The sequence below is a fragment of the Anser cygnoides genome, chromosome 8, assembly GCF_040182565.1.
Source record: "Anser cygnoides isolate HZ-2024a breed goose chromosome 8, Taihu_goose_T2T_genome, whole genome shotgun sequence".
NCBI lineage: Eukaryota > Metazoa > Chordata > Aves > Anseriformes > Anatidae > Anser > Anser cygnoides.
In genome coordinates, this window is record NC_089880.1 from 21301013 (window position 1) to 21327523 (window position 26511).

General features: G+C 38.2%; 3 protein-coding genes across 23 annotated transcripts in view; 1 reads left to right on the forward strand and 2 right to left on the reverse strand.

Annotated features, from left to right (window-relative positions):
* FUBP1 (far upstream element binding protein 1) overlaps positions 1 to 14118 on the forward strand; it is a 39783-nt gene extending 25665 nt beyond the window's left edge. For 11 of the 13 annotated variants that reach the window (XR_007161440.2, XR_007161441.2, XR_007161428.2 and 8 more), the window contains one exon: positions 10549 to 14118. Coding sequence is in view for 5 of the 13 variants with exons in the window: in XM_048058927.2 (XP_047914884.1) it covers positions 10549 to 10566 (18 nt within the window). In the remaining 8 variants the exon portion in view is untranslated. Of the gene's footprint in view, positions 1 to 4059; positions 4171 to 10548 lie in introns of all 13 variants that reach the window. The other 2 variants (XR_007161430.2, XR_007161434.2) reach the window with 1 other exon arrangement.
* Positions 484 to 26304, reverse strand: NEXN (nexilin F-actin binding protein). Of its 9 annotated transcripts, none has more exons than XM_067001418.1 (14): positions 26146 to 26304; positions 16567 to 16644; positions 15172 to 15363; positions 14951 to 15032; positions 14716 to 14864; positions 13354 to 13395; positions 12049 to 12243; positions 11797 to 11970; positions 9835 to 10020; positions 5519 to 5719; positions 4221 to 4442; positions 1901 to 2086; positions 1075 to 1435; positions 484 to 968 (listed from the first exon to the last, which is right to left on the reverse strand). In XM_067001418.1, exons 2-14 carry the CDS (start codon positions 16591 to 16593, stop codon positions 955 to 957), a joined length of 2031 nt encoding a protein of 676 aa, XP_066857519.1. In that variant the 5' UTR covers positions 16594 to 16644; positions 26146 to 26304; the 3' UTR covers positions 484 to 954. The 9 variants fall into 9 exon arrangements, with proteins under 9 accessions (XP_066857519.1, XP_066857521.1, XP_066857520.1 ...); XM_067001420.1 differs by having other exon boundaries at positions 5519 to 5716; positions 26146 to 26303; XM_067001419.1 differs by lacking the exon at positions 26146 to 26304 and adding an exon at positions 17638 to 17657.
* Positions 23163 to 26511, reverse strand: part of MIGA1 (mitoguardin 1) — a 46402-nt gene continuing 43053 nt past the window's right edge. The window contains exons 17-18 of the mRNA XM_048059030.2: positions 25194 to 25414; positions 23163 to 23289 (exon numbers count right to left, since the gene is read on the reverse strand). The gene's annotated coding sequence lies outside the window, so the exon portion shown is untranslated. The remainder of the gene's footprint in view (positions 23290 to 25193; positions 25415 to 26511) is intronic.

The window sequence follows — 26511 nt, forward strand, 5'->3', positions numbered from 1 at the left end:
ACTTGTTTGTAAAAATAACTCTTAGACAAGCTTAAGCTGAAAAAATGCACGTGGTGTTAGCACAATGGCATTAGCATTGCTATCAGAGATCTTAGAGAAAAACAGTATGTTAGCCTTAAGCAGACAATGTTTACAGATGCAGCAATAAATTCATTGCATCAAGAGAGAGTGAAGGTGGAGAAAATGAGCTTCATGTGCTTCCTGAAAATATTTTTCTTAAAGTTGCTTCCTATCAACTTAACTGTGATCGGCTCATGTTTTCTTACCAACTGGTCCTATATATTTTAAGCAATGAAAAATTAGATTGTCTGCAAGCAAATGTTGGCATTGTAAAGACTACTAAAAGCCTTACTGAGACTGCTTTTAGTTTTTGGATAACCAACTGCATAGGTTGATATGAGCCTAACAGTTTAAATGCAAGTCTGCTTTTAAAAAAGAATAATAATAAAAGAGCTAATGATCTTTGAAATAAACCCACAAAGGTTAGCAGTTATGTAATCTTTTATTGTTTAAAAATATTACACTGGGGTTTTTGAAAAATCACTGATAAGTATTTCCTTTTGCCAGTTCTATGCTTCTGGGATAAAGTAAAACAGCTTAAATATTTACTGTTCATGCAAAATATACCAGTAGATTTACACTACTACACAAGTTTCCAGATTGTGTATTTAGCTTTATACTATTACACAACAGTTGGTCTTCAAATGTGGGAGCACTATTATTCAGTTTTTCCTTTTAGTTCTTAACATTGATTCCTTCTTTTTAACCTTCAGTACTAAATTTCATATTGAGCAAGGAACCTGGACGCTCACACAGTTTGAAGGTTATTCTTATCTGATGCAGGAATGACAAATCAATGCGTATCCTTGCTTTCTTTAGTTGGCCCCATCAGAGAAAGAGATGATGCAGTAAGAAAGTTTTGAGGGGAAGAAAGATTCCAGCTAAAGTAGAGCATTAGTAGTCATCAGCTAGAAAATAAAAAGGGTTAAGAGAAAGAGATTAATAGATCTTCATAATAGGAAAGATGCAAGAAGAGTATTTGAGAATTAAGTGAATTTAAAAACTAACTCTTACTTTCAATGGTGAGAATACAGGTGCTAGCAGATGTGCCTCTATTGTTGACTGCTTTACACATATATTCACCTTCATCTTCTGGGAAGGTTTCTGGCAAATAAAGGCAATAAGTTTCTCCTCTTTCAATATATTGATAGTCCTCAGAGTCCTGCAACATTTCCCCCTCAAACCACCATGTGACTTGAGGTTTTGGTTCTCCAGTAATTTTAACTGTAAATCTCACTGGCTCGCCATCAACAACTGATGTGTTTTTTAGTGACTTCTTGAACCAAGGAGCTCCAGATCGAGCTTGATCTTCCTCATCTTCACAAGCAGAACCATTAATAATGCTTCCATCATCATCTTCTTCCTCTTCCCTTTTCTGTTTGAAAATAATCCAATTTAGAGCATTTAAAGTAGCAATAGCAGCATGACTGCTAGTCATATGTATTTGTCTACAGAAAAGCTATCATGTTTTTGAGAAGGGGAAATGCCACGCCTATCCTTACTAGATAGCAAGGGCACTGAGTCTGGATATGGAACAGATAGTAAATGCTGTGGAAATTTGATTTTAATGAGGCTAGAATCTAGGGAGGGAAATACAGGCATGAATATAGATTCCATTTTCAGAACATTCAAAGGAAACTGCACTTTTTTTGCAGTACACTTCTCATACTCTTCAAGAATAAGAAAACACCAAAAGCAATTATACATTATTGCAGCAATTCACAGCAGCTGTTAAGTATAATGTTCCTTTTATACTTCTGGCAGTGTTGCCATCAATGGTAATCAGATGCTAAGTTAAATGACATGTAGGACTGAAGAAAAGGTACTTTGTAATCTCTACCTTCTGTAAAGCAGCATCAATTTCTTTTTGTTCAAATTGCATGCGTAGTAATTTTTGTTCTTCAATTCTCCTCTGTTCTTCTTCTTGCCTGGCTCTTGCCATTTGCTCAAAACGTGCCTTCATGTTTACTTTATGAGTAAATGGAGCCTCAGATTTCTTGGCTGGTCTCACATCTACTTCATCATCCTTGAAAAATAAAAAATAGGACTTACTCATTTATTACCTTTTCAACAGTTATAACAATAGCACTAGTTTTGTAGCGCAATTCTTTTTAACTGAGCAAAGCCAGAGTCCTGTTGTTTTTTTTTACCCTCCCAGTTTTGTTTAATGTTGGATTTAAAATGAAGTCTTAATAATAACATCCCAGGCTCTGAGGTAGTAATTTCTATTTAAAAAAAAAAAAAGAAAAAACACCTCTAGTCTAATATTTTAGTGAGAAGGTTTTTTAAAACAGTTTCATGACACTAATTCTGTAAGGTATGGATTCAAGGAATGTTGGGATGCACATGTACAATTCTGTACTGTGAATTCAGATAAGTTTTCTATAATGTCCCACTCTTGATGGCTCTATGTCAGAAGTATGTAGTAATAACGCTGCAAATAATTGTTTTGGATGCAACTGTAACTTTGTTAAATACAGAAGAGATGATTAACTAAAAGCTTAGTAAACTAAATAACATAAGGGAAAAAATGCAGGGTTTTTGAAAAATGTCTTCACGGTTGTAAGAACTGTCCCTTGGTGAATTGTCCCTTATACCCACTGCACACTTGGGGTTTACATTTTTATACTGGGGAGCAATGTAAAAGTATTACAGAGGGCCTTCCTAAGTACACGTCCTTTCTTGTTTTGAGAAAGGACGCTGATCTTTATTACGTTTCTTCTTTCTTCAAGAAGAATGCTCAGGCTTTTTCACAACTTTCATGCATTTTTGTATGCACGCTTTTTTTTTGTTTGGTCATTTTGTTTTTTCTCTACTGCTAGTCATAAAGCATTTAGTTTTCTTCCTTCTGGACAAGGAAAAGAAGTCCTATTGGACCTATGCTATGATTCTCCATATTCCTGTCTAAGGAAAAATTCTACCTTCTGCAAGAATCCATGAAGTACAAAAACATGACCATTGGACCATTTGCTTTCTTTTTCTGTCACATTACATGGCCTCTTCTCTCACACTGCTGTATGAAATCTGGTTTCTTGGAAGTCACTGTTGATTAGGTTGTACAAGGTCTTCTCCCGTTTGAGCTACTTCACCTTTTGCTTTGTGATCTTGAACAGCAGGCTTTCCAATGAAGTCTCATGTCTCTTCTGTGGATTGTTTTTGTCTCCTAGTGGTTAGCTGGGTTTGTGCTCCCTTTATGGAAACAACCAGCTTAGTAAACTTTCAGAAGGTAGATGGTGGAAGGGAGATTAGAAAGGCAAAATACTTGGAGAAGTAATTTCAAAAGTATTAGAAAAAAATGTTTTATACATTAAAATCTTTAGAAGTTGAATACTGCCTTGCTATGGTAAGTCTTTAGTCACTTGTATGCAATGGTGTTGTGCCTTCAACACTGCAGGCTGACCTCATAGGAATGTTACAGTGTAACTCATTAAATGAAAAGCTTAAAAATAAAAGGTTTTGAGCTGATACTGAAGTGGCTGACTACACTAGGTATGAACCTCGGAATGAGGCTCAGATAAGGATTACTACTGTTAGGAGTCTCCTGTACTGCCCCGTGATTGTGGTGAAAGCTGCTCCTGTTGGTGTTTTGGGTTACAGGGTTGTATTGATACATAGGTCAGACTGAAAGCTTCATTTCTGGTTTTCCTCCTTTGGAAAATAAAATGCAGTGATTCCAGCTGGAAGCATATATAAGTAGGCGTCCTTCCCTGCTTTAACGAATGAAAATCCTCTCTCTGATCAAAAAGGGCAAGTACTTAATCTCCAAATGGTACTAGGGTTTTTATTTGGTTTTAATTTTTATGATGGCAAATGAATTAAGAGTTCAGAAGGAGAAGCAACTCATCTGACCGTTAATAGAACACACTCTAAAACATGAATGTTCCAACCCCTCAGACTGTCAGGTTTCAGGTTATTAAGATGCTAATTCGAAGACTGAGCAGCAAATCAGATCTCTGCTGGAGTACATGACTGATAGTGAACTGGTGCTGTTTCTTTTAGAGATGCTGGAGTGAGAGTTCCTCATACATCCAAATGAAGCAATAGGAAAGTAGGGACAGAATCATTTTGGAAATACAACTTTTGATGAAAGCAGCAGTATTGGCCAGTATCGTAAGTGTGCTAGTTAAGTAAATCATTAACATATACAGAGTTCAACTTACCTCTTGAAATTTTTCAGCTTCCCTTTCTCTTATTTCTTCATCCATTGCTCTTCTCTTAGCTCGTTCTTCTTCAATCTTCTTCTGTATTTCTTCTTGAGACAATTGTCCTATTTTTTCAAACTTGCTTTTCAAGTTCTTTGCCTGAATAGAACCACTTCTTTTTAGCTTTATTAATTCTTCGTATTCTTTGCTTAGCTCAAAAGTTTCAGACTCTTCTTCCAGCTGTTCAGAAATAACAGAACATGTAAGATGGAAAATACTCTGGTTGTTTTTTACTACCTGTTCTCCCCACAGGTTGTGTAACTTAATATACTTGAACAATTCTTTTAGGTTGGAGTTACTTGAAATCAACACAGTGACCTTTTCCTTCTAATTTTTTTTATCAGTGTGATCAAGATCACTGAGTTTGTAGCACCTTTAAACTAGATACAGATTTTAAAATATCTTCTCTGGCTTTGCTTGAATGCACTTTTTGTTAAAGAATTGCTCTCAATAAACCACCCTTTAGAGACTAAGAAAATCAGATACCTAACAATATAATAATCTCAAAGTTATCCTTGATCTGTAATTCACCTCCCTGACTTACTTGCAATGTCTTATGAAATAGTTTTCTAAAATACAGCTACTCTGTTAAAGTTATAGCTAGATTTTTTTAATGCAGAAAAAGCAAATGTCAGGATGTCATGGCTGGAAAAGTGACAGTTCTGGATCCTGTAGTTGAACCATGTCTGATGCTGTAATGGTTTATATTTTACATCCTCCCTTTATGACCTCTGATGGCAATAAGAATGTATATGCATTTCAGTTGGATATCCCTGTCTCCCTTCTTCCCCAAAATGTAATCCAAAATTTACTTGAAAAATTCACAAGCTGGAGCCTTTACTACTCGCTCTTGCTTTGCTTACAAAAAACAAACAAATAAAAAACTAATATTCAAAAGGGAATTAAAATTACCACCCACAACCAAATCAAATTGAAGTGTAGAGTTCATGAATGTGGTGTTCTAGTCATCTGGTATGCAAGGCAAATTTTGTGTGAGATTCTTAAAATCAACTGTGACAGTCTTCAAACCCTTTTAAAGTTTTCCTGGTAGATTAGTGATTACAAATATGTATCTTATAATGTTATAAAAGGATGTTTTTCTGTTTTTCAATCTTTAAACAGAATACAAAAAGTATGGATTGAAAATCCCTTTTTCAGTTTTCAGTTACAATCTTAAACATCAAAATTCTGTTAACTGAAGTGATCCATTATATTTTTATTCAGAACATGCCTAACGTATCTTTTAGTATACAAACCTCTCCCATTTCTTGTCTTAACTGTTGAAATTCTTGCTTTTCCATTTCCAGTTTTTGCCTACGCTCTTCCTCTGTGCGTCTCTTTTCTTCTTCCATTTTTTGTCTCAGCATTTCCTCAAAATTAATTTCCAGTTTACCAGGTATGAGAGATTCTTGAGAAAATGTTTTAAACATTTCTGGTGATTCATCATCCAGCACCTGCTGGAAATTCAGACCATTAATGATACATCCTGAAGGAACTTGTGATGAAATCACAGTGTTGCTCAGACATTTCTAATGCTTGAAGATAACCAAGTATTTTGCCACGCCTGCCACAGAGCAGTAAGATGTAATATATAGGCATTAGGCATAGGTATTGCTCTAATGTTTTGGGAAGAATGGAGTTTGGGAAAAACACGTAGTTTTTTGTCGTTGTTTGACTTCAGCCCTTTCTTATTACAGTGCTAAGCTTTTATAATGAAGCTAAAGGTGTTTTAAATGGGAGAGGATGTCCTCTAAATGCAGCTTGGGGACCTGAAATGATTCATTCCTGTTTATTTCAGACTGTCCTATGAAGTGTTTGTGTTTAAACGCCATTGCCCTTAACACTAAAGTACTTTTAATCTTCCTTCTAGGCAAACTGCATTATATTTCTGTTCTTAAGCTCCAATAATACTAGTATTCCTAATAAGCATACCTGAACAGAATTTTCTCCAAGAAACTCTTACGCACAAACTGAAGATACTAAATCATGTTGCCAATTCATTGCAGCAAGGGTTTCCTTCTTTTCCTGTCCTTTTCCCAGGCTACACCGTAGGGCTGGGCTTTGATGGTCATTCTGTGTGAGCAGATTGCTTATTTTTTGGACCCATTCCTAAGAGGATATCAGGGCCCCAGAAAGGCATTTTTTTATTGCTTCCAGAAGCAAGAAGTATAAGACCAAATATTTGATCAGACTGAATTTGTTAAAGCATAGCAGTACGAAGACATTGAGTGGTATGTTACAAAAATGGCCAGGTAGCATGACAGTCAGTTACACAGGAAGATTTTTAAAATATCTTCTTGATTATTAAAAAAAAAAAAAAAAAGTTTGTATGTGTAGCTATGTAAACTTCGGTCACATTAACAGAGATTGTCTCAACGAGAGCAGTCTGAAGACAGATGTGTGAGAGGTCAAATACTGATGTAGACCTGCATGAAGATGTGGCTTTTGGCACTATTTAGTCAGTGCTTGTTTGAAGTCTTGTGGTAAAGGTTGCAGAGTCCGATGTGCCTTAAATTCTAGGCATTCCTAACAGCCATCAACTAAATTCTAGAAAGGATTATGGAAGACAAACTTTCATTTGAGAAAGTGTTTTAACTAGCTTTATAAAGAAACAAACAAATGTTTTTGAAAAGATGTTTTAGCACTCCCTTTTTCCTTTATTACTCCTTGCTGCCATTGTAACTTGCACCTTTTACTGGTGTTTGTACTATCTCAGTTCATACCTTAGTTCTTGACATACTTTGCCCATACCTGTTTTTATTTGCCACAGCTCTTTCAATAGTTTTTTCTGGCCTAATCCCACTCAAAAACTCTCAGTCACTATAGGTTTCTTTCAGATTTTTTTCCTCAGTTAGCTTGCAGTTGGACTTCTGCCCTACCATTCCTTCCATTCCTCATTCGTTTTGCATAATACAAGCTCATTTGTAGAAATTGTCATGGAGAAGCAGAGTCAAAAAATGAAGCTGTAAACTATTTGTTTTAGTGAGGCGATGCATAGCTAGCTGCGTGTTTTTTAGAAGATAATTACATCTAAGTCAGTAAAGAAATGTCAATCTCTCTGATGTTATATTAGTTCATATGGTTATCACTTCAAGATGATACAGAACCTAAGTGAATAGAAGAAGCACTAATTCAAAATTTATTAATGTGTGTATGTATGAATTAAAAAAAAAAAGGCTGTGCATATAAGCAATGAGATGCATATGTGCATCTGAATCAGTAAGCTATGAAAAGACTGTAAGTGAGCTTATTCCTGGTTAAAAAACACAGGGAAAAAGCTGAATTGTGTGTTACATAAAACCCTTGTTCAGTAAATATTTTAGCTATGTTTTGTGAGGTGAGACCATGGTTTGGTTTGGTTTGTTTTTTTCTACAAATTGGGAACAGATAGGGGTGGGAAACAGTCCTGTATGAGCAATAGTTTGCAGTTCAGCCAGCCAATTTTCAATGGGCAATGCTGATTGATACAAAGTAGAATGGCTTTTTGTTCATACTGAGACAGGTTCTTTATGCAGTCACTAATGGAAAGAGAACAACAGTGAAGAAAGCAAAATGCTTCAGTCCAAAAGGGATCGAGTTGATGGTGGAAAGCGTCAAAATATAAATGTAGTAGAAGAAAATGTAAAATAGGGAGATCCTTGCAAAAGAAGGTAGCTTTTGTGCTTTCTAGCAGCAGTGTTCCTACTTCTGTTTGTGATTTTTTTTCAAAAAGGAATTAAAATGAATAAACGTGAAGAAGGTTCTTAAATAACTAAATTTAAATGCTTAAAAATGAATGTGAGGTTTTAGTACTTCTGAAAGAGATGACTTCTTCAAATGCTTAAAAGCACATCTGTGCATTGCTGTTATATTGTGTAGGTGTGGAAAACAAGGAAAGCATGGGCTTACATTTTCTATTAAAGGTTAAAAAAAAAAAATGTAGTACTCATATTCAGGACGCTAATTAACAGAAAAATTCCAAACACACATATGCTGAAAACGTTTTCAGTTAATTTTTTAGACTACTGAACTTCTTTACTCTCTGCTGTTACAGTGCAGTTTCAGCCTGTGCTGCATCTAATGGATTAAACATCTAATGGATTAAACTCTGTTTTTTCTGGCCTGGACACTGAAGCTAAGTTCTTGTTACATTGAGACAGAAAAAGGCTGTTCACAAGAAAGCAATAAAAAACAGAAGGGCAGCATGTGGGTTTTTTTTTTTTTCTTGCTTTCTTTGAATTGTCTGCCGACTTTTCATAACGATTGTAATGGCAGAAGTCCAGTAGCACTCCTTTTCCTTTTTTTTCAGGTTTAAGGTCCTGTGTTCCCTCTTTGGAGGTGTGGACAGACCACAGACATTATTTTATGTAATCACTTACCAGTACAATATCAAGTATAACTTTGTTGTGATTTCTCTGGAAAATTTTTGAGTAGAGGTCTCGTCTTTGGCCCACTTCTCAGGCAGAGGGAGCACTGCTAGCAGTATTAATAGTCATACAAAGCTTTAATTTGCCTCACAAACATTGCTTTGAATTATGAAGAAAATAATTTTATTAGGCATGCGGTTACTCTTTCCCAATAAAACCACACAGGGGAATGTAGATAGAGACTGCCAGATGGGCAAGTTGTTCCACAGTTTTGCATGGTATGTCTTGACCTTCATTTTGAAACAAACAGTACTTGCAATTTTAGTTGGTAATGGTCTAATTTAACACTGTGTTTCCTAACATCCACCAGTAAGTAACTGGCTTTTATCAAAAAGCATGCTGAAACTTCAAGTTATTGGAAGAAATGTGAAGAATAGTGTGAAAAGCCCCGTGCTGATTGTTTTTTTTTTGTTTGGTTGGTTTTTTTGAGTGATTTGTATGACACGCTCTGAAATTAGGCATCTGTTTCTGCTTTCAGGTTCGGTCAGTATGTCAATCCTTGCTCCCTGAAAATTTATCTTTGATACAGTCTTGGTCATTGCATGTCACAAGGATCTGTTCCAGATCGAAGTTCCATATTAAAAACTGTTCTAACAGTAAATTCCACAAGTTGCCTTTTTTGTTTTCTCTGAACAAGTAATGAAATGCAATAAAAACATTGGTTAGCTGACTTCAGCTTTTTCATTTTTTCTTCCTAAAAGGCCACAGATAACTACAGAATTTGCACTTGCACTGAGCATTTTTCTAGCCTGGCATTAATTATACTTAAGGAAGAGCTGATTGGTGGACTCTATTTAAATGCAGGGAGATTAACTTGGGCAAGTGGAGCTAAAGAAACAGGAATTCCTCCCCACCTTACTGAGAACAAGAGCCTCCTTCTGAATTCTTTTTGCTTTCCGTGTAGCATAATACTAGCAGTTGGAAACAATATCTGGTTTTGATTAAATTATTTGAAATGCTTTCTAGGGTTTCTGTGAGGAGGGATAGTGCTGTGGTGATTTTTGGTAAGCTACCTATTAGAAGGTAGTGGGGTGAGCTAATTAATGAAGGAGTCAAAACATATTCCTAACTCTGTATTTAAAGCTTTTTGTGGAGCTGCTTTCTAGTTCAGTGTGGAGACTTAGGTAAAATATTAAAATAACTAAATACTAAACAACGTGCCATACCATGTTCTTCCTTGCTTCAGCAAATGCCCGTTTCTCTTCTTCTATGCGTCGTCTTGCATCTTGTTCTGCTTTCCTCTTTTCTTCTTCTCTCCTCTGTCTTTCCATCTCCTCAAAACTGAGCCTAAGTTTACCAGGACGGAATTCTTTACCAGAATTTTCAGATTCATCATCATCACCTTCATTTATCTTTAGAGAACAGGAATAGGAAAAAAATAAATACCTTATCCAAACATAAAAATACTTTGCATAGTAAATGCTCCATTAATTCTATTCTGATCTTTCATAAATGCTTTCTTCTCCTGGAGGAAGAAAAATATATCATTGGTTTGGTTCCTATAAGAAACCTTTTAAGCTTGGTTTGAACCAGGGGAGGGAGAAGGGAAATGTATTTCAGAATCACGTATTTAACTTCTGTAATTTTTTTAAATCACTTGAAGGTGTAATTTGAAGTACAATGTGTTATCAGGAAAAGGCTAAACAATTAAGTATCTATTTTGTGGTTTCAGGGTTGGATTATTTACTGTGAACACTCACTCCCTATTCTCTTTCTTCACATCATTTTCATGGAGCTTTATGCCATCATGTTACTTACGTATAAATTATTTCCACCAATACATGTATCAGTTTACAAAATGTTGAAGTCTTATAGCAAAACTAAACTAAATAACATTTTGTTTTAATCCAGACTGACATTTTTGTTTCTTTTCTTTTTAGGCATTTAATCATCACTGAAGAAAGGGAAGTGAAATTCTTCACTATAGCTTGTCTCCAGTAAATACTATCCACAAAGAGAAGCCTATGGTTTGCAAACTGCAATCAAGAACAAAAGAATTAACTATCTTCAGAATATGTCGTGGAGTACTTAATTTGTTAATGGTGGAAATTGACTGGGAACTCTCAGAGTATCCAGCTATCTGCTTACTACAAGCAGACCAGGGACTGGTATGTTGGGGGAGTTACAGGAATCTTTTATTTGGAATTCGTAGGGTAAAAGAAAGAATTGAAGGAACTCAACTTCTGAACTGTTCCTTTAAGAAAACTTTTGACTTCAAATTTGGACAACCATTGATAAAACTGCATGGTAGAAAAAGACCATGGGGGTGTCTTGTTTTTCTATTGAATCTGTAAATTCAGTTGTCACAGTTATATTACTTGGTTAATAAATGCAGATATTGAGGGGTCAGAAATGTGAACAAAACTTCAATTAGAAATGCTACAGTAACTTCACAAAGTTCTCTCTCCTTCATTTTCTTTCTTCTTCATCTTCACTAGTATCCACTAGAAACTAGTGGAAAGTTAGGTGATTTTTCGGGGTGGGTGGGAGGAAGGGGTGTAAACTATGATTTTGGGATCTGCCGAAACCTAGAGCCCTCTGTTTGGACCAGTTGGGAATTTCAGTGTTTCAGCTTTCTGGATGTTCTGTGGGGTCGGTTTGTTTTCCCTTGCATATTAATTTCTGGAATGTTCCTGAAATATAGTCAATATAGTGATTTTGTTTGTCCAAGAATGGTCATTTATATTTACACTTCCTTCTTATCTATCATATTTCTCAAACAAGTACGGGAACAAGAAATAGTAGTCTGTTACTACTGAACATTTTCATAAAAATTGGTTACTGAGATGTATGAAGTAATATTAAAGATGAAAACAGACAACTAGTTTTCTTCTTGAGGATTTACAGCTTAAGGTACTAAAGCTGATATGAAAACTAGTAAGATTGCTGACAAATTCAAAACACAGAAATTTCCTGTTTTTACTAAAAATGTCTAGAGAATTACGCCAGGATGGTTACTGAATTAGAACTAAGATCAGAAACATATATTTAAAAAATTTGCAGTGATACAATTTTCAGCTTGAAATAAAGTTAAGCAGTAAGGAAAATAAGAATCAGATACAGGAGAGAACGTAAAGACATATCGTCTATGAAAATTCTGTAACAATACATATGAAACACAAATTTACCATTCGCTGTCTAGCTTCTTCAAAGGCGCGTTTTTCCTCTTCTAAACGCTGTTTTGCTTCTACCTCTGCTTGCCGCCTTTGATTTTCCTGTCTCTGTCTTTCAAGTTCTTCAAATGTTACTTTCAGCTTACCAGGAGACAGAGGCTCTTGTGATTCATTGTCTTGATTTTCACCCTGTGCAAGAAAAATTAAATAGTTACATTTTAAATAATACATACTTATTTCTTAGGTATTTTTAGATAAGTAGTTTACCATGACAAATGAAAGGCACTTGGTTTCCTTAAGGAATTGTTTTTGTTCCTCGTATTTTAGCTTCATGTCTTCATCCTGTCTGTCTTTTTGTTCTACTCTTTCTTTTCCTGTGTTTTCAAAGTTTATTTTCTTCTTCCCAGGTGTTTTGGTGGGTTTTACAGGCACTACTGTTACCAGCAGTGAATCATCCCCTTCCTGTCCAAAAAGATATTTATTATATTTTTGTAAAGCTTGACTTCTGGGCAGACTTATTTCTTAATCAAACTGTTGTTTTTACCTGTGTGAACCAAAGCTTCCAAAAGAATTACTTATATTAACAAGAATAAACTACTTGTGACAGTTGCTAATTTCCTTGTAATATCTAGAGAACATCAAGACTGAATTATATTTTCACCATAACTGCTGGCAAACTCTTTAATTACTTCTAATTGAATTTACATAATTTCATTAACTATTAGTTATAAATATTCATGGTTTGGATAAGAACAAATTAAATTTTGAATACATAGAAATTGTAGTTAGTCTACTTCCAGTCTTGTATTTACTATGTAAAGGATATACTGTGGTTGGAATAAGCTAGTAGTTCTAGAAATAGGTAATTTTCCAAGCAGACTATTTTGTTTTTGAAGGATGCTGCTGCTTCAAAATTACTTTCACAACTTATTTGCCAAAATATGCTTTACCCAAGGTTGTTTTTTTAACAAAATACCATGATTAACAAGGATACTGTCAAATAACTTAAAAGTAATGTTAGTTTGTTTTTTAAACTGTAGTAGGAACGTGACTTTCTTTTGTTAGTGACAGATGATAGGACCTCTTTAAAATTAAATGCTTATTTGCAAGACGTAAAATCCAAACCCATACGTTAAATTAGCCCATTCAAAAAAGAAAAAAAGACTAAGCAATTGACTGCAGTGTTCAAACATCTGTATACTGACAGAATCCCGTTTTAATGTCAAGCTTAAGGCAAAGAGCTTTATGATGATACTTTCCAAAGCCAGAGGACTTAGAATATCATTGCCAGTGTGCCTCAGATCATTCTGGTGGCTTTCAGTATTTACATTTGAGGTGCTCTTCACTCTCCTAATCACAAATTATTCACAGTTCAGACTCTATTTCAAACTTAAATAAATTAACTTCAAGTGCATATATACACTACTGTATGCTTTAAATTTTCTTAGCTCCTTGGTGAATTATAATTAAGTACATGTGCCCTTTTCTAACTTTTCCCAGCCCATATTACAATAATAAAACAAAGTGAATAAAAATGTAGGTGAACATTTCTTTTAAAAAAAATCCGATTACCTCTGCTGCTGATTCACTTCCCGTATTGTTTAAGTCATCAATCTATTAAATGAGAATTTCATATGATTACATTACTTTGGCTCTTTGCCTTAGATTTGCAAACAAAGAACTGGAAATTCTTTTTGTATCAGTGGTATGTATGTAGCACTTAAATTCACAGAGATGGTAGACTGAACCTTTGTTGGAATACTTCAGATAGATAGCGAGGTGAGAAAGAGGAAATATGACATCAAAACATGAAAATACAGAAAGCATGTTAAAGCATTCTTAACGCTTCAGTGATGAACCAAGAAGAGTGCTTTAGATGTCCATTCTTCATGGGAGCATTCCACAAATGTGTAATTGTGTTAAAAAAAAAAAAAAAAAAAAAGCAAGAAGCAAGCTTATCGATTATTTCTAAGTGATACTGTCTTCCTATCAACTCCCTGCAGAAAGTCTATTGTATTTGCTTCATATTGGTTCTTAGTATAATGTTACTGTATAAAACTAACATAGTGCCTTTCACAGTCAATTAAATACATGACAGATTAAACCATACTTTTAACAGGAAATTTAACAATGCTAGAAGTCCTAGCAGATAATTCTCTCCAAATCCTGGTTGAAAACTGACTCCTAGAGCACTGTTTCTTTTCTTACGTTTAAAAACCAAAAAGCCTAAATTAAATATTCCTAGATTTTTTGTTAAATAAAGATTTGCTTATAGATCTAGTCTATCATTTAGATGTTTACTCTCACTGCAGTATTTGCAGCACTGAATAAAACTTAGGAATTGAATACGATGCCCCAGTGCAAAATTTTACAAAAGACAAAATTTGCTTTATAAGCATCAAAAATGTTGGAGTCTGTTCACATATAGATGCAATAACAATTCACAAAGTGACAATGGAATAAAACATGATCTGAATACTCTTGATTTTTACAGTATTTGTATCTTCATATTTTGGTCTCACAATGTAATTTTCATATATCTTGCTTGCCTCAGTTTATCTATCACTGAACTGTATTCACTAATTTAGAAGCAAAAATTGTCTAAAATAAGAGTTGGTGAAAAAAACATTTTCAAATTAGTAAATTCTATAAACTCTTACATGCCTATGACACCAAAATTTGTGCCTTTTTCATATTCCTACCACATTTATGCCTGCCTGGTCTTACTTATGACTCACGTTTAACAAAATCATTAGCCTAAGGATTGTTCAGAGAACCTTTATCTTCACTTACTTCCCCACTTCCATCCCATCCAGCATCTCCCATATAAAGCACTACTATCAAAAATCTTAAGACCAACTATTTCTGCTGATGAATACAAAACTTCTTTGTCTTTGTTTACAATTATATCCTATTTTGATCAGATAAACATACCTCCTGTGCTTTTTTTGCTAGTTCTCTCTGAATTTTTCTTTTCTCAATCATATCTTGTTCAATTCTGCGCTTTCTTTCTTCTTCTGTTCTTTTTCTTTCTTCTTCTTGCCTTTGCTTCTCCATTTCTTCAAACTTGCCTTTAACAGTTCCTGTGAATATGAAATACACAATTCAGGAGCTAGATATAATACTTATGTAATTAATTATGTCGCCTTTAAGTTTGGGCCTCTCTTACCTATTAGCTTTGGAACATAACCCTTGTCCATCTTAGATGATTTCGTGTCATCATCATCATCAGATGCAAGCAGTTCTTTCATCTAGTCGATGAAAAACAAAGTAAACTGTCTTTATATCTTAAATAAAATTCCAACATTGTTATATTAAAATAATGTGAAAAGATTTTCACATATAATATTCAATATCAAAATAACACAAAATATTTGCAAAGAAAATAACCTCCTGCTTTCTCCTGTTCCATTCTCTCTCTCTAACATATTGTTCTTTTCTTCTTTGCTTTTCATCTCTAGATCTCCTTTGATTTCTTTCTTCCCTTGCTTTCTGCATAGCTTCAAATTTATCCTTTACATCACCCTTGTGAAGCTTGGGCACATAGGATTTTTGGACGGGTTTAGATGAAGAAAGCAGAATCTTGTGAAGATACAGAAGAAATGAAGATAAGAAAAAGAAAGTTGAAACAGATGAACAGAAATAGACAGATTGGATTAGAAAGAATGTAAGAACATAAAAGTACATTTGGGATTACGAACTCTGTGACACTAGCCATCATCTATTAAGTATTTGTAACTAAACAATAATAAACACGAAAATATCCCAAACATTTAGCATTGTATTAGACTACGAGTAACTGTAATGAATACTGATTTCACAACTAAGTATAAGAACTACATAAATGTACACTTTCAATTTCTGGATTTAAAAATTATATATAGATTTTTATTGTTGCTTTGAAATCATAAACATTCAAAAAGTCTTTCTACCCCTAGCACCACATCTTAAAAAAAAAAAAGTAAACACACACAAAATATGCATGCGTTTTTCTGCAACACTTCAGCATCCGAATGTAGTTATACATAAGGTACTATTAGTTCATTTAAAACTTCCAATATGTTATATACTTAACTTTTTTAATATTCAGAGAAACTCAGAAGTCCAGTGATATTATAATATAAAGTGTCGAGATCACTGGACTTTCAGAAATCTGCTACTGATAAAGCCAACGGACACTTCTTTGCCAATGCTTAATCTGCCAGTGTCCAAACAGTAAGAGAAGTACCTACTTTTCAGAAATAGTAGGAAGATTTTTCTCTTTTTACTGCAATCACTACAGAAATACTGTCAATACAGTAGCGCTGAGAAAACTGGCTGAGAATATTTTGCGGTTCATATTTTCAACCTAAACCAACAGTGGGTGGTGTAATGATATATTTGCTTTTGTTCCTGTTATTCAGTGAATCAAGGCATAAGAAGAAGTATTTTATGTTGCCTAATACTAATTAATTACTTAAATAGAATAATTAAATTCTAATTTTATAATTAGATGTAAATTATGCTCTGAATTTCCCCCAAAATGTAGTTTCCTCATATTTTATTGTGTTTATTTTGCATTCTTCATTCATTTTAATACCAAGAAGAAGGTATTTCACACATTCTATCAAATCAGGTGGTCTTCCTTAAGCTACTCTCAAGTACCCTTCTAGTGTCTTAAAATAAAAGCAATTCTAGCCAGACTTACAATATAATTGTCTTTTGCAGTTGTTCATAATTACTCTTTTTACAAGCATCAATTGTAAATTACTATGTTCCTTTGATTACTTCAAAATTGGTACATACCTCGGTTTTCTGTGCAATGTCATTCATGGCTACTGTGTTCCGCTCTGCACCTGGTATGTTTAAGTTTCTACCTTAAACCTGCAAGAAAAAGTAATAGTTAGATTCTTTTCCTTTTAAATGATACTTTTACCATTTTCCTGTAAATAAGTTTGCAAGGGCTGAAACTGATGTATCACAATTTCATTTGGTCCTTTGAGGCTCCTGAAGACATGAATAGGTTCTAAGTATGCACCAATAATTAAAAGAACAAGCTTATGATTCACTATTCATGCTCATAACCCTTCTATATAATCCTAGATATTGGTTTTTAATTTCCATTTGGAAAAAAAAAGAAAAAAAGAACTCTAAGCCAAGTTCTGGATGCCTTGGCTGGTGTGTTATTAAACTGTTTTTCTCAATACTCATGCTAGCAGAAAGGAATGTGCTTTGCACCTCTGCCGCTCTGCTTCGGTCTGATGTACGAGCCAGCGAGCTCAGGTTGCAAGAAGCCTGCTGAACGCCCCGGCCAAAACTCAGCCTCCTGGAGATGCTGCCTTGCCTTACATGGCTGATGGGGATGGATGGTCAGCGGCTGCGGCAAACGTACCTGGATTTCAGAGCTGCAGCTGGATCTGCTGCCTGTGTGAGGTCTCTTGTGTGACTCTCAGCTCTTCAGCAATTACAGGAATACAGAATAATGCTTTCCCTTCTCCTATTCTAGGAATAACAAGTGCTAAAAGCTGTGAAACGCATTAGGTAGACCACATACATACCTTAGAAAAACTATTTCTTGTATTTAATTGTGTCTGGAACACTCACTGCATTTTTCAAGAGAAAAACGTTTCAAATTTTAAATTACACTATAGTTATTGCAAACCTAATGGGAAGGGTCTTCAAGTTTGAGACAGTTGGTTTTTTTTGGTTTGGTTTTTAATCAAGCCTATCAGAGCTGGGGGGAGGAAGGCAATCTCCCCACTAGTTTGCACTTGGGTAGCAAAGCCGTACCTAGCCTTTAGCTAGGTTTTACACCTAACTTATATTGTGAGGCTACCCGGGACAAACAGCAAGCCATAAGAAGCCTTCAGCAACTACCTGCTAATGTGAAAAGCTGTAGTCCACACTGAGGGGAGAGCAACTTCTTTCTTTGTCAGAGCACGGACGGCTTCTGGGCAAGACATGGCCGCAACAGAAGCTGAAACTATGCAGGGAAAACATAGAGGGTGGAGATGGGGATAAAGTTGAGAAGGACCAGAAAAGTGAATTAGTGAAGAATGACAGCATGAAGGCCACTATTTCTTCCCATGGAAGGAAGGGAATGACGTTACAGTGGGAGCTCTGAAGGGAAGAAAGCAGGGATGGAAGGAGACTGCAGGAGAGCTGCATACCCTGTGAAGGCTGAAGAACCACTGCATAAGACACAGATTTCCTCCACAAATTTTAAGGCATTTTTGTAAGGTTTAAGGCAAAATGTTACAGTTTTAATGATTCTAAGTTCATACATGACTCCAGTGCCGTAGCTGTCTGTACTGTACCAATGCCCAGAGTCCCAGGCAAGCCTGAACACTTGATGTGCTACATGGGGTGCAAGCAAACGGACTCAAAGGCTAGAGGTAAAAAGGCTAGAACAGGAGCTTTCTGCTGGAAGGGGAGCTGTGTGTTAGAGGAACTGAGAACAGGGCATTTCATGACACTTAAAAATAAGTTCTTATTTATAGTCTGTTCCTAAATCCCATTTTAGCTTTTCTATGCCAGGCTATTACCAACATTACCACTCTTCTTACCTGCCTAAGTCACACCACGTGAACCTCCCCAGCAGAATTCTGTGTGAGCACTAACTGCTCCATTACAGGGTGACAAAACAGAGAAACGGTAACTGAAGAAATAGCGATACTCCATCCTGGGTGTTGGGGCTTCACAAAGCCTTTGCTCAGACTTAGAAAGAGAAGTAGGTGAGCTTTCCTTGTTTCAAGAAGGGAGGCAAGCTTCCAGCTAACAAACAGCTTTTGACTTTGAGAAAACTGAGAGGTATTTTCTTTCCTTCTAAAACTCTTAATTTTTTGAGGTAGAAATAGGTAAGGGAACAAAGATAATAAGAAACTGTGTATGGGCCTAATAGCGCCATGTGCCACAACACCAACAGGATGTTCAGTCAATCCCAAGTCACATTCACACATGCAGGAGGAAGTTATATTCATTAGTAAACTCAGTGCTGTGAAAACCATGTAAAGGTGCTTTCTTTGACATGCTTAGTGGCCTGAATACAAGAAAAGCAAAGGCTTGAACTGAGGTGATTGTCCCAATCCTCTGCCCTCACTGCTGGTTTCCCTGTAGTTCAGTTTCATGGAGCAAGAATTTATGATAGTGTTTGAGCTTTCACTCTGCTAAAAGCAGCTTTTTAGACCCAGTGTGACAAAATGGTCATTTGTTCCTTAAAAGTTGTGCAACCCAGGTACCTGGTTTTGATTTGTAAGCTTAAAATAAAGCCATGGAAAATAAACATGCCTTGATGACTAATCGCTGTTAATTTGACACTTTCCTTTATGGTGAAGTCTCATTTATTCACTAATTTTTACATTCAGATTAGCTCAAAGGAATGAATGATGAAAGACAATTACATTAGCAGGCATCCTGATCATATGTCCTCTGAAAAGTCAATTACTCATTGCTTTTATATGCAATTACTCATTATTTTTATACCTGGATATAACAAAGTCCCAAAAATGAAGTGTGAGGAGGACAGGGACAGAACCTGCAAGCGCATAACCTTGCAGGCTGCAATTTTCTGCCCCTGGGGTCAGGACAATCCCTCATCTAGATAACCCCCATGGCTCATGCCAGCCATTTTTTCCACACTATCTACTCTGAAATGACAAAGCTGAAGACAGTCCAGCTTGTTCTTCCTAGGAGGCCACGAGGTTTCATCAGCTCAGGAAAAAGACGAAATGGGAAGGAATAGAGCAATTCTACATGTGCCCCTAATTTATACAGGATGTACACTACATACGTATAAAATTTGACAGCTTTTCTCTGTGTGATCTCAATTTCTGATCTCTTTTTCAGTATTGCCAACAAAGGTGGTAAACTGTAATAAAGGTTTCAGTGATGTTAACAAGTATTCCACCAGAAAATGGACAGAAAATATTATCTTTATTGCACTTATGCCGTCACAGATCTGTTCAGTAATAAAGAAATGTATTTATCAATACGTTCTGAATAAATCTATGAGAAGGGTTTTCTATTTCCTTAGTTATCTTCCAATCTTTAATATTCATTTATAATGTAAGCATAGTTGTAATGGGTAATTTTGTTCACATCAGCCTGAACAAGATGAGAAAAATCACAGCCAAAAATTTAATAATTTTAAAAAGTTTTGTTGTGTCAGCCAAAAAGCATTTTTTCTTTGCTTTTTATTTTCAATACCATATGTATGAAGTTTTGGAGGGATCAAACCTGGGATCAGATCATTCAGCTAGATGAATCCCACACAAAAACCATGTATTAAGTAGAAAGAAAAATCTCAGGAGCTACTAAAAATTAGCTAGTACTAAAGATAGCGTAAGTGCGATGTCACAGAGGCATGTGACCAAAAAGCGTAGCACTCCCTATTCTAGAGGCCAAACCACCATTTTACGAATCAACCGAATTTGAGTGGGATGTAATAGGAGCAGGCAGGTTCTATTTTGGTTTTATTCAATCCTATAGCAAGTATCCTAAACAACAGACATTGGGCACTTTGTAATCCTAATTTGAATTGCACGGTATGATCCTATAAAATGATGCTTCATAGAACTGCTTTGATTGTATCAACTAGTTCTCACTGCCTTCGTGCTCATTGGAAAAACAAATAACAATCCATGTTCTCTACGGTGTGATGTGAACATCTCACTTATTGTTCTTCCAGCAAAAGTTTTAAAATAAAAGTCTTTCAGCAGGCACTAAATTGACTGAAACTTTGTAGCTAAGACTTAAAGATTACTGGAAAAAACATAAGGAAATAATTCCTAGAAAATACTTGTTTCCTGAATCAGGTTGAACATTACAGCTGATAACTGTAAAAAAGCTTATTTGAATAGGACTATATGACTAATCACAAGTTTTATCACAAAAAATACGCTAATGGCTCAATTATACCTTCAGTATTTTTAGGTGACATGGAACAGAATCTCCTTCACTTTTAATGTGTAATAACTTATTCCTGACTCTCCTTTCCTGGTGTGTTAAGGAAAGCCCCAAATTTGCAATGAGTTCAGGATGAGTTCAGAAACCTTCCTATGCCCCGCACATTGCTGAACCGACATCCCCCACCAGCCAGTGCTGGGCACAGCCCTAGCTCAAAGCCAGTATGATGCTATGAAATGACTGCATGGGGCGTTTGCCAAGATGGGAATAGCAGGGCATTCCGCCTTTAATTAACAGGCTTGAAGTTCTCTCATTCTTAATTATGAACAAATTATAAACATGGGAATTTTTATGTGGTGTTAAAAATAATGAACGTTAGGAGTTGTCTTTGTATTAGCTTTTCAAAAAAAAAAAAAAAACAAAATCAAAAACAAACAAACAAAACACCAAAGCCATCAATGGTGCTGCTGTAGCTATACAGAATGAATGAGATTCGTAGATATCTTGGGATGTTTTTCCAAGCCAGAGCAGTCACAATATATGAAACAAGTGTTCAGCTACCAAGCCCTGCCTTGATTTACAAATCCCAAACTCTTCAAATTCAGTTTCAACAGAGCTGTCCCTTTTCAACTGAGTATGTAAAGTCATTCCTCCCCCAGTCGGAGCTGACAAACATCTCATCTGAGGACTGACAGGAATCCAAGGCATTTCAGCCTGTCACTTGGGAAGCCACGAACACAGAGGTACTGAACATTAGGACCTACTCAGACTGTTTCAGATCAGCAACAGCATGTTAAAGTTCTGTTGTGTCTCTAAAGGCAGATAACTTTACAAGCACCCTTGTGGTCTCAAGGTCCCTATACGCTTTAATGTGCATTTGTGTACTGTGCTACTGCGTTTGGATGTCATTGTAAGCCTTCAGCTTACTTCACACGTGTGAGTAAAATCCTCCCTGTCATCAGTATGACCTTAAAACTAGTTTAAACTCTCTGACTTCTAAAAATACAGAAGCTAAATACAAGGTTTACTGCACAAATCCATCAGAAAACAAACTTTATGCATTGGTACAATTCATGCACTGGAGTACCCAGGGAATAGGAGACCTCCTAGCCTTAACGCACAGCTGGAGCAGAACAGTAAGTCCCAAAGTTCATCCCTCACAAGGGATGGTTGCATTTCACCTAAACTGCTCCAGGGAAGGCATTGCTAACCTCCCCCATAACAGCATGCCCCATCTGTAGGGCTTCATCTTAAAGTCACTTGAAAACTGCAACTATTCCAAAGCCTGACTCATTTATTGTGTGGAATCCATCGTACAAAGCAGATTATGAGTCTGAGATCACAATTAGCTTTTGATCTTTTGGATCAACTTTGCCTTGAACCTTTTTGATTAATTACCTGCTCTAATTAGCTGAAAACCTTGACAGTGTCACCAAGATTGTTGCACGCAGTGAGACCTACCCTCAAAACACAAATCTGAAATCTTCTTAAAAAGTGCAAATAGTGGAAGAAATTTTCCTTGCAAACTCCCGTTGCCTGAACTTCCAAAAATGTGCCAATCTACCATGTTGTGGGCCTTCAAGATGGCAGATAGGTCTCTGCCATTTGGAATACTGCCATCTCGGCTATTACTTCAGGGTGCTCTCCAATTTGTTGGCTTCACCTAGCTGTTAATGTGCTTGAAGGTTAGCCAGCTGGCTCCAGCACATTTTGCAACTGCAAGTCATCCTACCTCCGCCTTTGATGCTAGAAGATATGGATGTAAGGCAGTAGGGCTTTGCTAAACATGAGACTGGCCATGCCCATGCCCTCATCCCTCTCCATGTCACCTACACCTCCAAGAGGAAAAGCAGCAGGCCCTTGCCTCAGGGACCCCTCGAGCAGCCTGCGTGGGAAGTCCTAACACCCACGGGCCATGGAAGTGTCTCCCTCATCATCTGCTGATCGCCTTGCACAGAGTACGTGGTAATAAATTTTCCAACCCGAGAAACTTTGACATGCTATTTTCTAACAACAGCAACTTTTAAATAAGATAGTATCTTCCTACAAATTCCCTGTTGAAAGGAACTAGTTATATTTTTACGTTGTGTATGCAGATATATATATCTCCTTGTTATGTAGTAAGTAATTTCCCACAGAATTCATCTAATACAAGTCATGCTTATTTTCTGAGGCAACAAGGGTCTACTTGTGTATATACGTGCTTCAGAAGAGATTTGTCCTCCTACTCTGAAGCTGTCAAAAATCTTAAGATTCAGTCTAGTCTTTCACTTCCCAGGATCAGCAAGGCTCAGGAAATGTTGTACAAGATCCTCACTGAAGCTTCACACTCAGAAAGTTCCCAGATTGTAACATTGAACATAACTCTGATCAAAAAGTGAATTGAGATTGTTACTAGCTGGATTTTCTTTGCATATCCACTCTCATCGCCTGGCACCACTCTTTTTTTTTCCTCCACATTTTACCTTCCCTATGATTAACAAATATCTCAGGAAATGTTAAGTCAGATATTTTAATGTTTGTATTAAAAATGCTAGGCTGCAGTTCCATCTTTCGAAAAGGTCTGCTTCAGGATTCTCCTAGAAGGGAAATTCAGCCTCCAACGTTTGATCAATGGTTCCACTTCTGGAATTGCATGGAAGAGAAAACACCATTATTAGAGTGGCTTGACTGTAATGCAGAGAGTGATCTCTCAGAAGTTTCAAGTGAAATACAAAGCCAATAATGCTTAGAAAACTAGGCAACAGATTAGAAATACACTGGGTTTAGGGACTTTAAAGAGAAAAAAGTGTTTTCAAGCATCTTATTTGTATGCTGTTAATGGGTAAGCTAACACCTCCAGTGTGATATGTCTTGATTTGCTATGATCATCACACTTTAAATTTTCACAGAGACCCCCTAAAAGCTTACTTTAGGCAAGATAATCTACATGAATGAAGAAAAAACATTAAGAGGACACAAAAGTTTTGACAGCTCAGAAGTCCCAAAAATCTACCTCCTTAAATGTAATTAATTTATATTTCTTAAAAGAGAACGGCATCCAGAATTGATCAAAAAATGTTGTGCAGCTTTAACCAAATAAAATAATCCCAAAAGTAAATAATAAAAAACTAGAAGCTCATGATCTCCAGTGGAGTAGTTAACATTGTTACATGAGACGCAGAGAAATACAAATGTTTTCCTGAACCAAATGCTACTCTCTACAGATAGGAGTACGAAGCCAGGACTTAAAATAAAAGTCTTGTTGCTCTGCAATTCCTCCTTTCGGGAGGCCCCCCTGCTGTCCTCCTGGCTACTGCGAGTTATAAATAAGCCCACTGCAGCACGGTCTAAGTTACGGTTACCATCTGTCTCCTCTTTGTGATCTGCTTGCAGGGAAGACTCCATTATATAAGAAAACCATATTGTGAGACGTGGAAACTTACTACCTGCAGCCAAAGCACTTCAGGAGAGGAAAACACAGTCCACAATGCTAAAGTATTTAAAGAAATGTGAAATAGAACTGGAAAGAGGAGAGGAAAGAGAGCAATGCTCATCATTTCTGGCCTTACTGCAACTTGTCTGGTATGACATTACCAGTTGTTGTACTAAATTACAGATACTAAAATTATCAGGCACAGAGGAAGATCCTGAACTGGCATGAACTGTCAGCTCCACTGAAGCCAACAAGTTATGACAATTGACACCAGCTGCTTAAACATTACATTTTGAAGAACATAAAACTACTTCTGCTCAGCTGTATTTAACTGATGAAGTCTTTATTATCAAAGACTAAAATGCTTACCAACAGTTGACCCAAGTAATTCAACTTCATCTACAATCTTTTCCTCCATCCTTGAATTTTGTGCACTTCAACGTTCACTAAAGGTCTTCCATTAAAGCAGAACAGTCTTTGCAGATATTATGCCACTTATCAAAATCTATTTATTAGAAACTATTTTGTCTATGTCTATTTATAGAACTATAAATACTCTTCACATGACACTGCCAGGCAGTCCAACTGCTGTGCTAAAAAGAAAAAAAAAAAAAGTAGCCCCTCTCTGTGGAAGAGGTCTGCCTCAATTCTTTAATCTCCTCGGGTACTATTATCGGCACATATGCTCCAGAACAAATGCAGTGTGGACTGGGAGACTGGGGGAAGCCCTGTTGAAATCCTCTGACCCCCAATTTCACGTCCCAAGATAAGATAGCTTGGGATCCTAGTTGTGGGGGGCAGTAATTGTGAAAACAGATGCCCAAGAGAAAAACCAGCGTACATCGCCCCATGCCACAGCTCCTGCAACTCCCATTGCATCCCAGCAGCTGAAGAGAAACAGTGCCGATGCCACGGGTGGGACCGCGGAGGCCAGGACACTGAAATGTGGGATAAAATCCCGGGTGTGAAGTTTGATTGCAGTTTGCTTCTTCCCTTCTTGGAAGACAGCGGACAGCCTATCCGCCACTTCTCCATCATCCTCACGGCTCCCCCTGCACGGTGCAGGTCTCCAGCTGAGCAGCCCAGCCATGCCAGGCATGCTGCATACCCGTACCTCCGCAGAGGAATGTGGCTGCTCCTCCTGGTGCCGAGCTGCTCCTCCAGACACGAACCCTCACCGCGGTTTGGCCCCGTCCAGCTTCCAGGTCTCGTCTCCAGCTCGGCCGTGGCACCGTTCCTCATGAAGAGTTTCAGAGCAGCACATCCAAGCGCTGCAGTTACAGCTTGTCTCGCTGCCTCACCGAGGAAAACGGTCATTGAAATGTTCCAGATGCACTTAGAGAAAGTGTTTCTTAGGCGTGTGTCTTGGACTGCCCACCTGGTTCTTGCATTTCTCCTGCGTTCTGTGTAAACTAGACAGCCTCGTGTATTACTGTGCAGTCCTTAACGCGCTTGGCCCTCCTCGAAGACTAATTATTATTTCCCAACTTCATTACACGGGGCATTTTTCCAAGCGACCTGCTAAGGTCCGGGAGCTACGGCAGACAGCGCTAAGCATGCAGCACGCAGCCACTTGCTGACCAATTCCCAGCCCAGCACAACGCTCCGGGGAACGCTTTAACAAACGACTCCGCTACCAGAAGCCCCTGATTACCTGAGGCACACCCGGGCACGGATCTCTCGCCAAGCGCCGCGGGCGCCGCCCGCCAGGCCGCCTCACGGCGCCCCCTCAGGGCGCGGGACGAGCCGAGGGCCCTCAGCGCCCCGCTGCCGTCTCCAACCGCGCCTGGAGCCCGCGGGGCTGCCACGGGGCTCGCCGCCGCCCCTCAGCCGCCCCTCAGCCGCCCCTCGGCCCCGACCCTCGCTGCTGTGCCGCGTTTCCCCCCCTGCCCGCCCCGGGTCCTACGCCAGGCGCCGGGCTGAGGGCGGCGTGAGGGGGCAGCCGCTTCTCCCTGCTCGGCGGGGCTGGGGGAATGCGGCGCCCGGCCGGGGGTCTCCCGTCGAGGCCGGAGGAGCCTGCCCCGGCCCCTTCTCCTCCCTCCCGGCGCCGGCGGAGCGGCTCTTACCTGGGCGCGCTGCCCCTTGGCTGCGGCTCGCTCTGGTCCCGGCGGGCGGGCGGGGAGCGCTGGCGGCTGCCGAGCGCCCCTTGGCTGCGGCCGCGGCTGCGGCTCCGCCGACTGCAACTTGCCATAAAAGTCGCGGCGCGCAGCCGGCGCCCGCATTCCAGGCGAGCCCCGCGCCAAGGCAGCTGTCCCGGCCCGTCCCGGCCACTCCCGACCCAGCCCCAGCCCCTCACAGCGGCGGGGGGCGCAGCCCGGACCCGCCGCCGGCTCCCCGCGCCCTGACTGACTGTGGAGCCATCGACACCCCGGGGGCGGCCGCCCCCTGCCAGCGCGCTCCCGGCCGCAGGGCAGCGGCACAGCCCCGGGCAG

Bases quoted from the DNA above. Each gene is read 5' to 3' on its own strand.
- NEXN (XM_067001418.1), bottom strand. From the start codon at position 16,593: ATGAATGACATTGCACAGAAAACCGAG. The intron at 4,443-5,518 runs GTTTGTATACTA...ATTTCTGAACAG, and splicing joins TAAGACAAGAAATGGGAGAG to CTGGAAGAAGAGTCTGAAAC. The intron at 1,436-1,900 runs GTAGAGATTACA...ATTTTCAAACAG, and splicing joins TTGATGCTGCTTTACAGAAG to AAAAGGGAAGAGGAAGAAGA.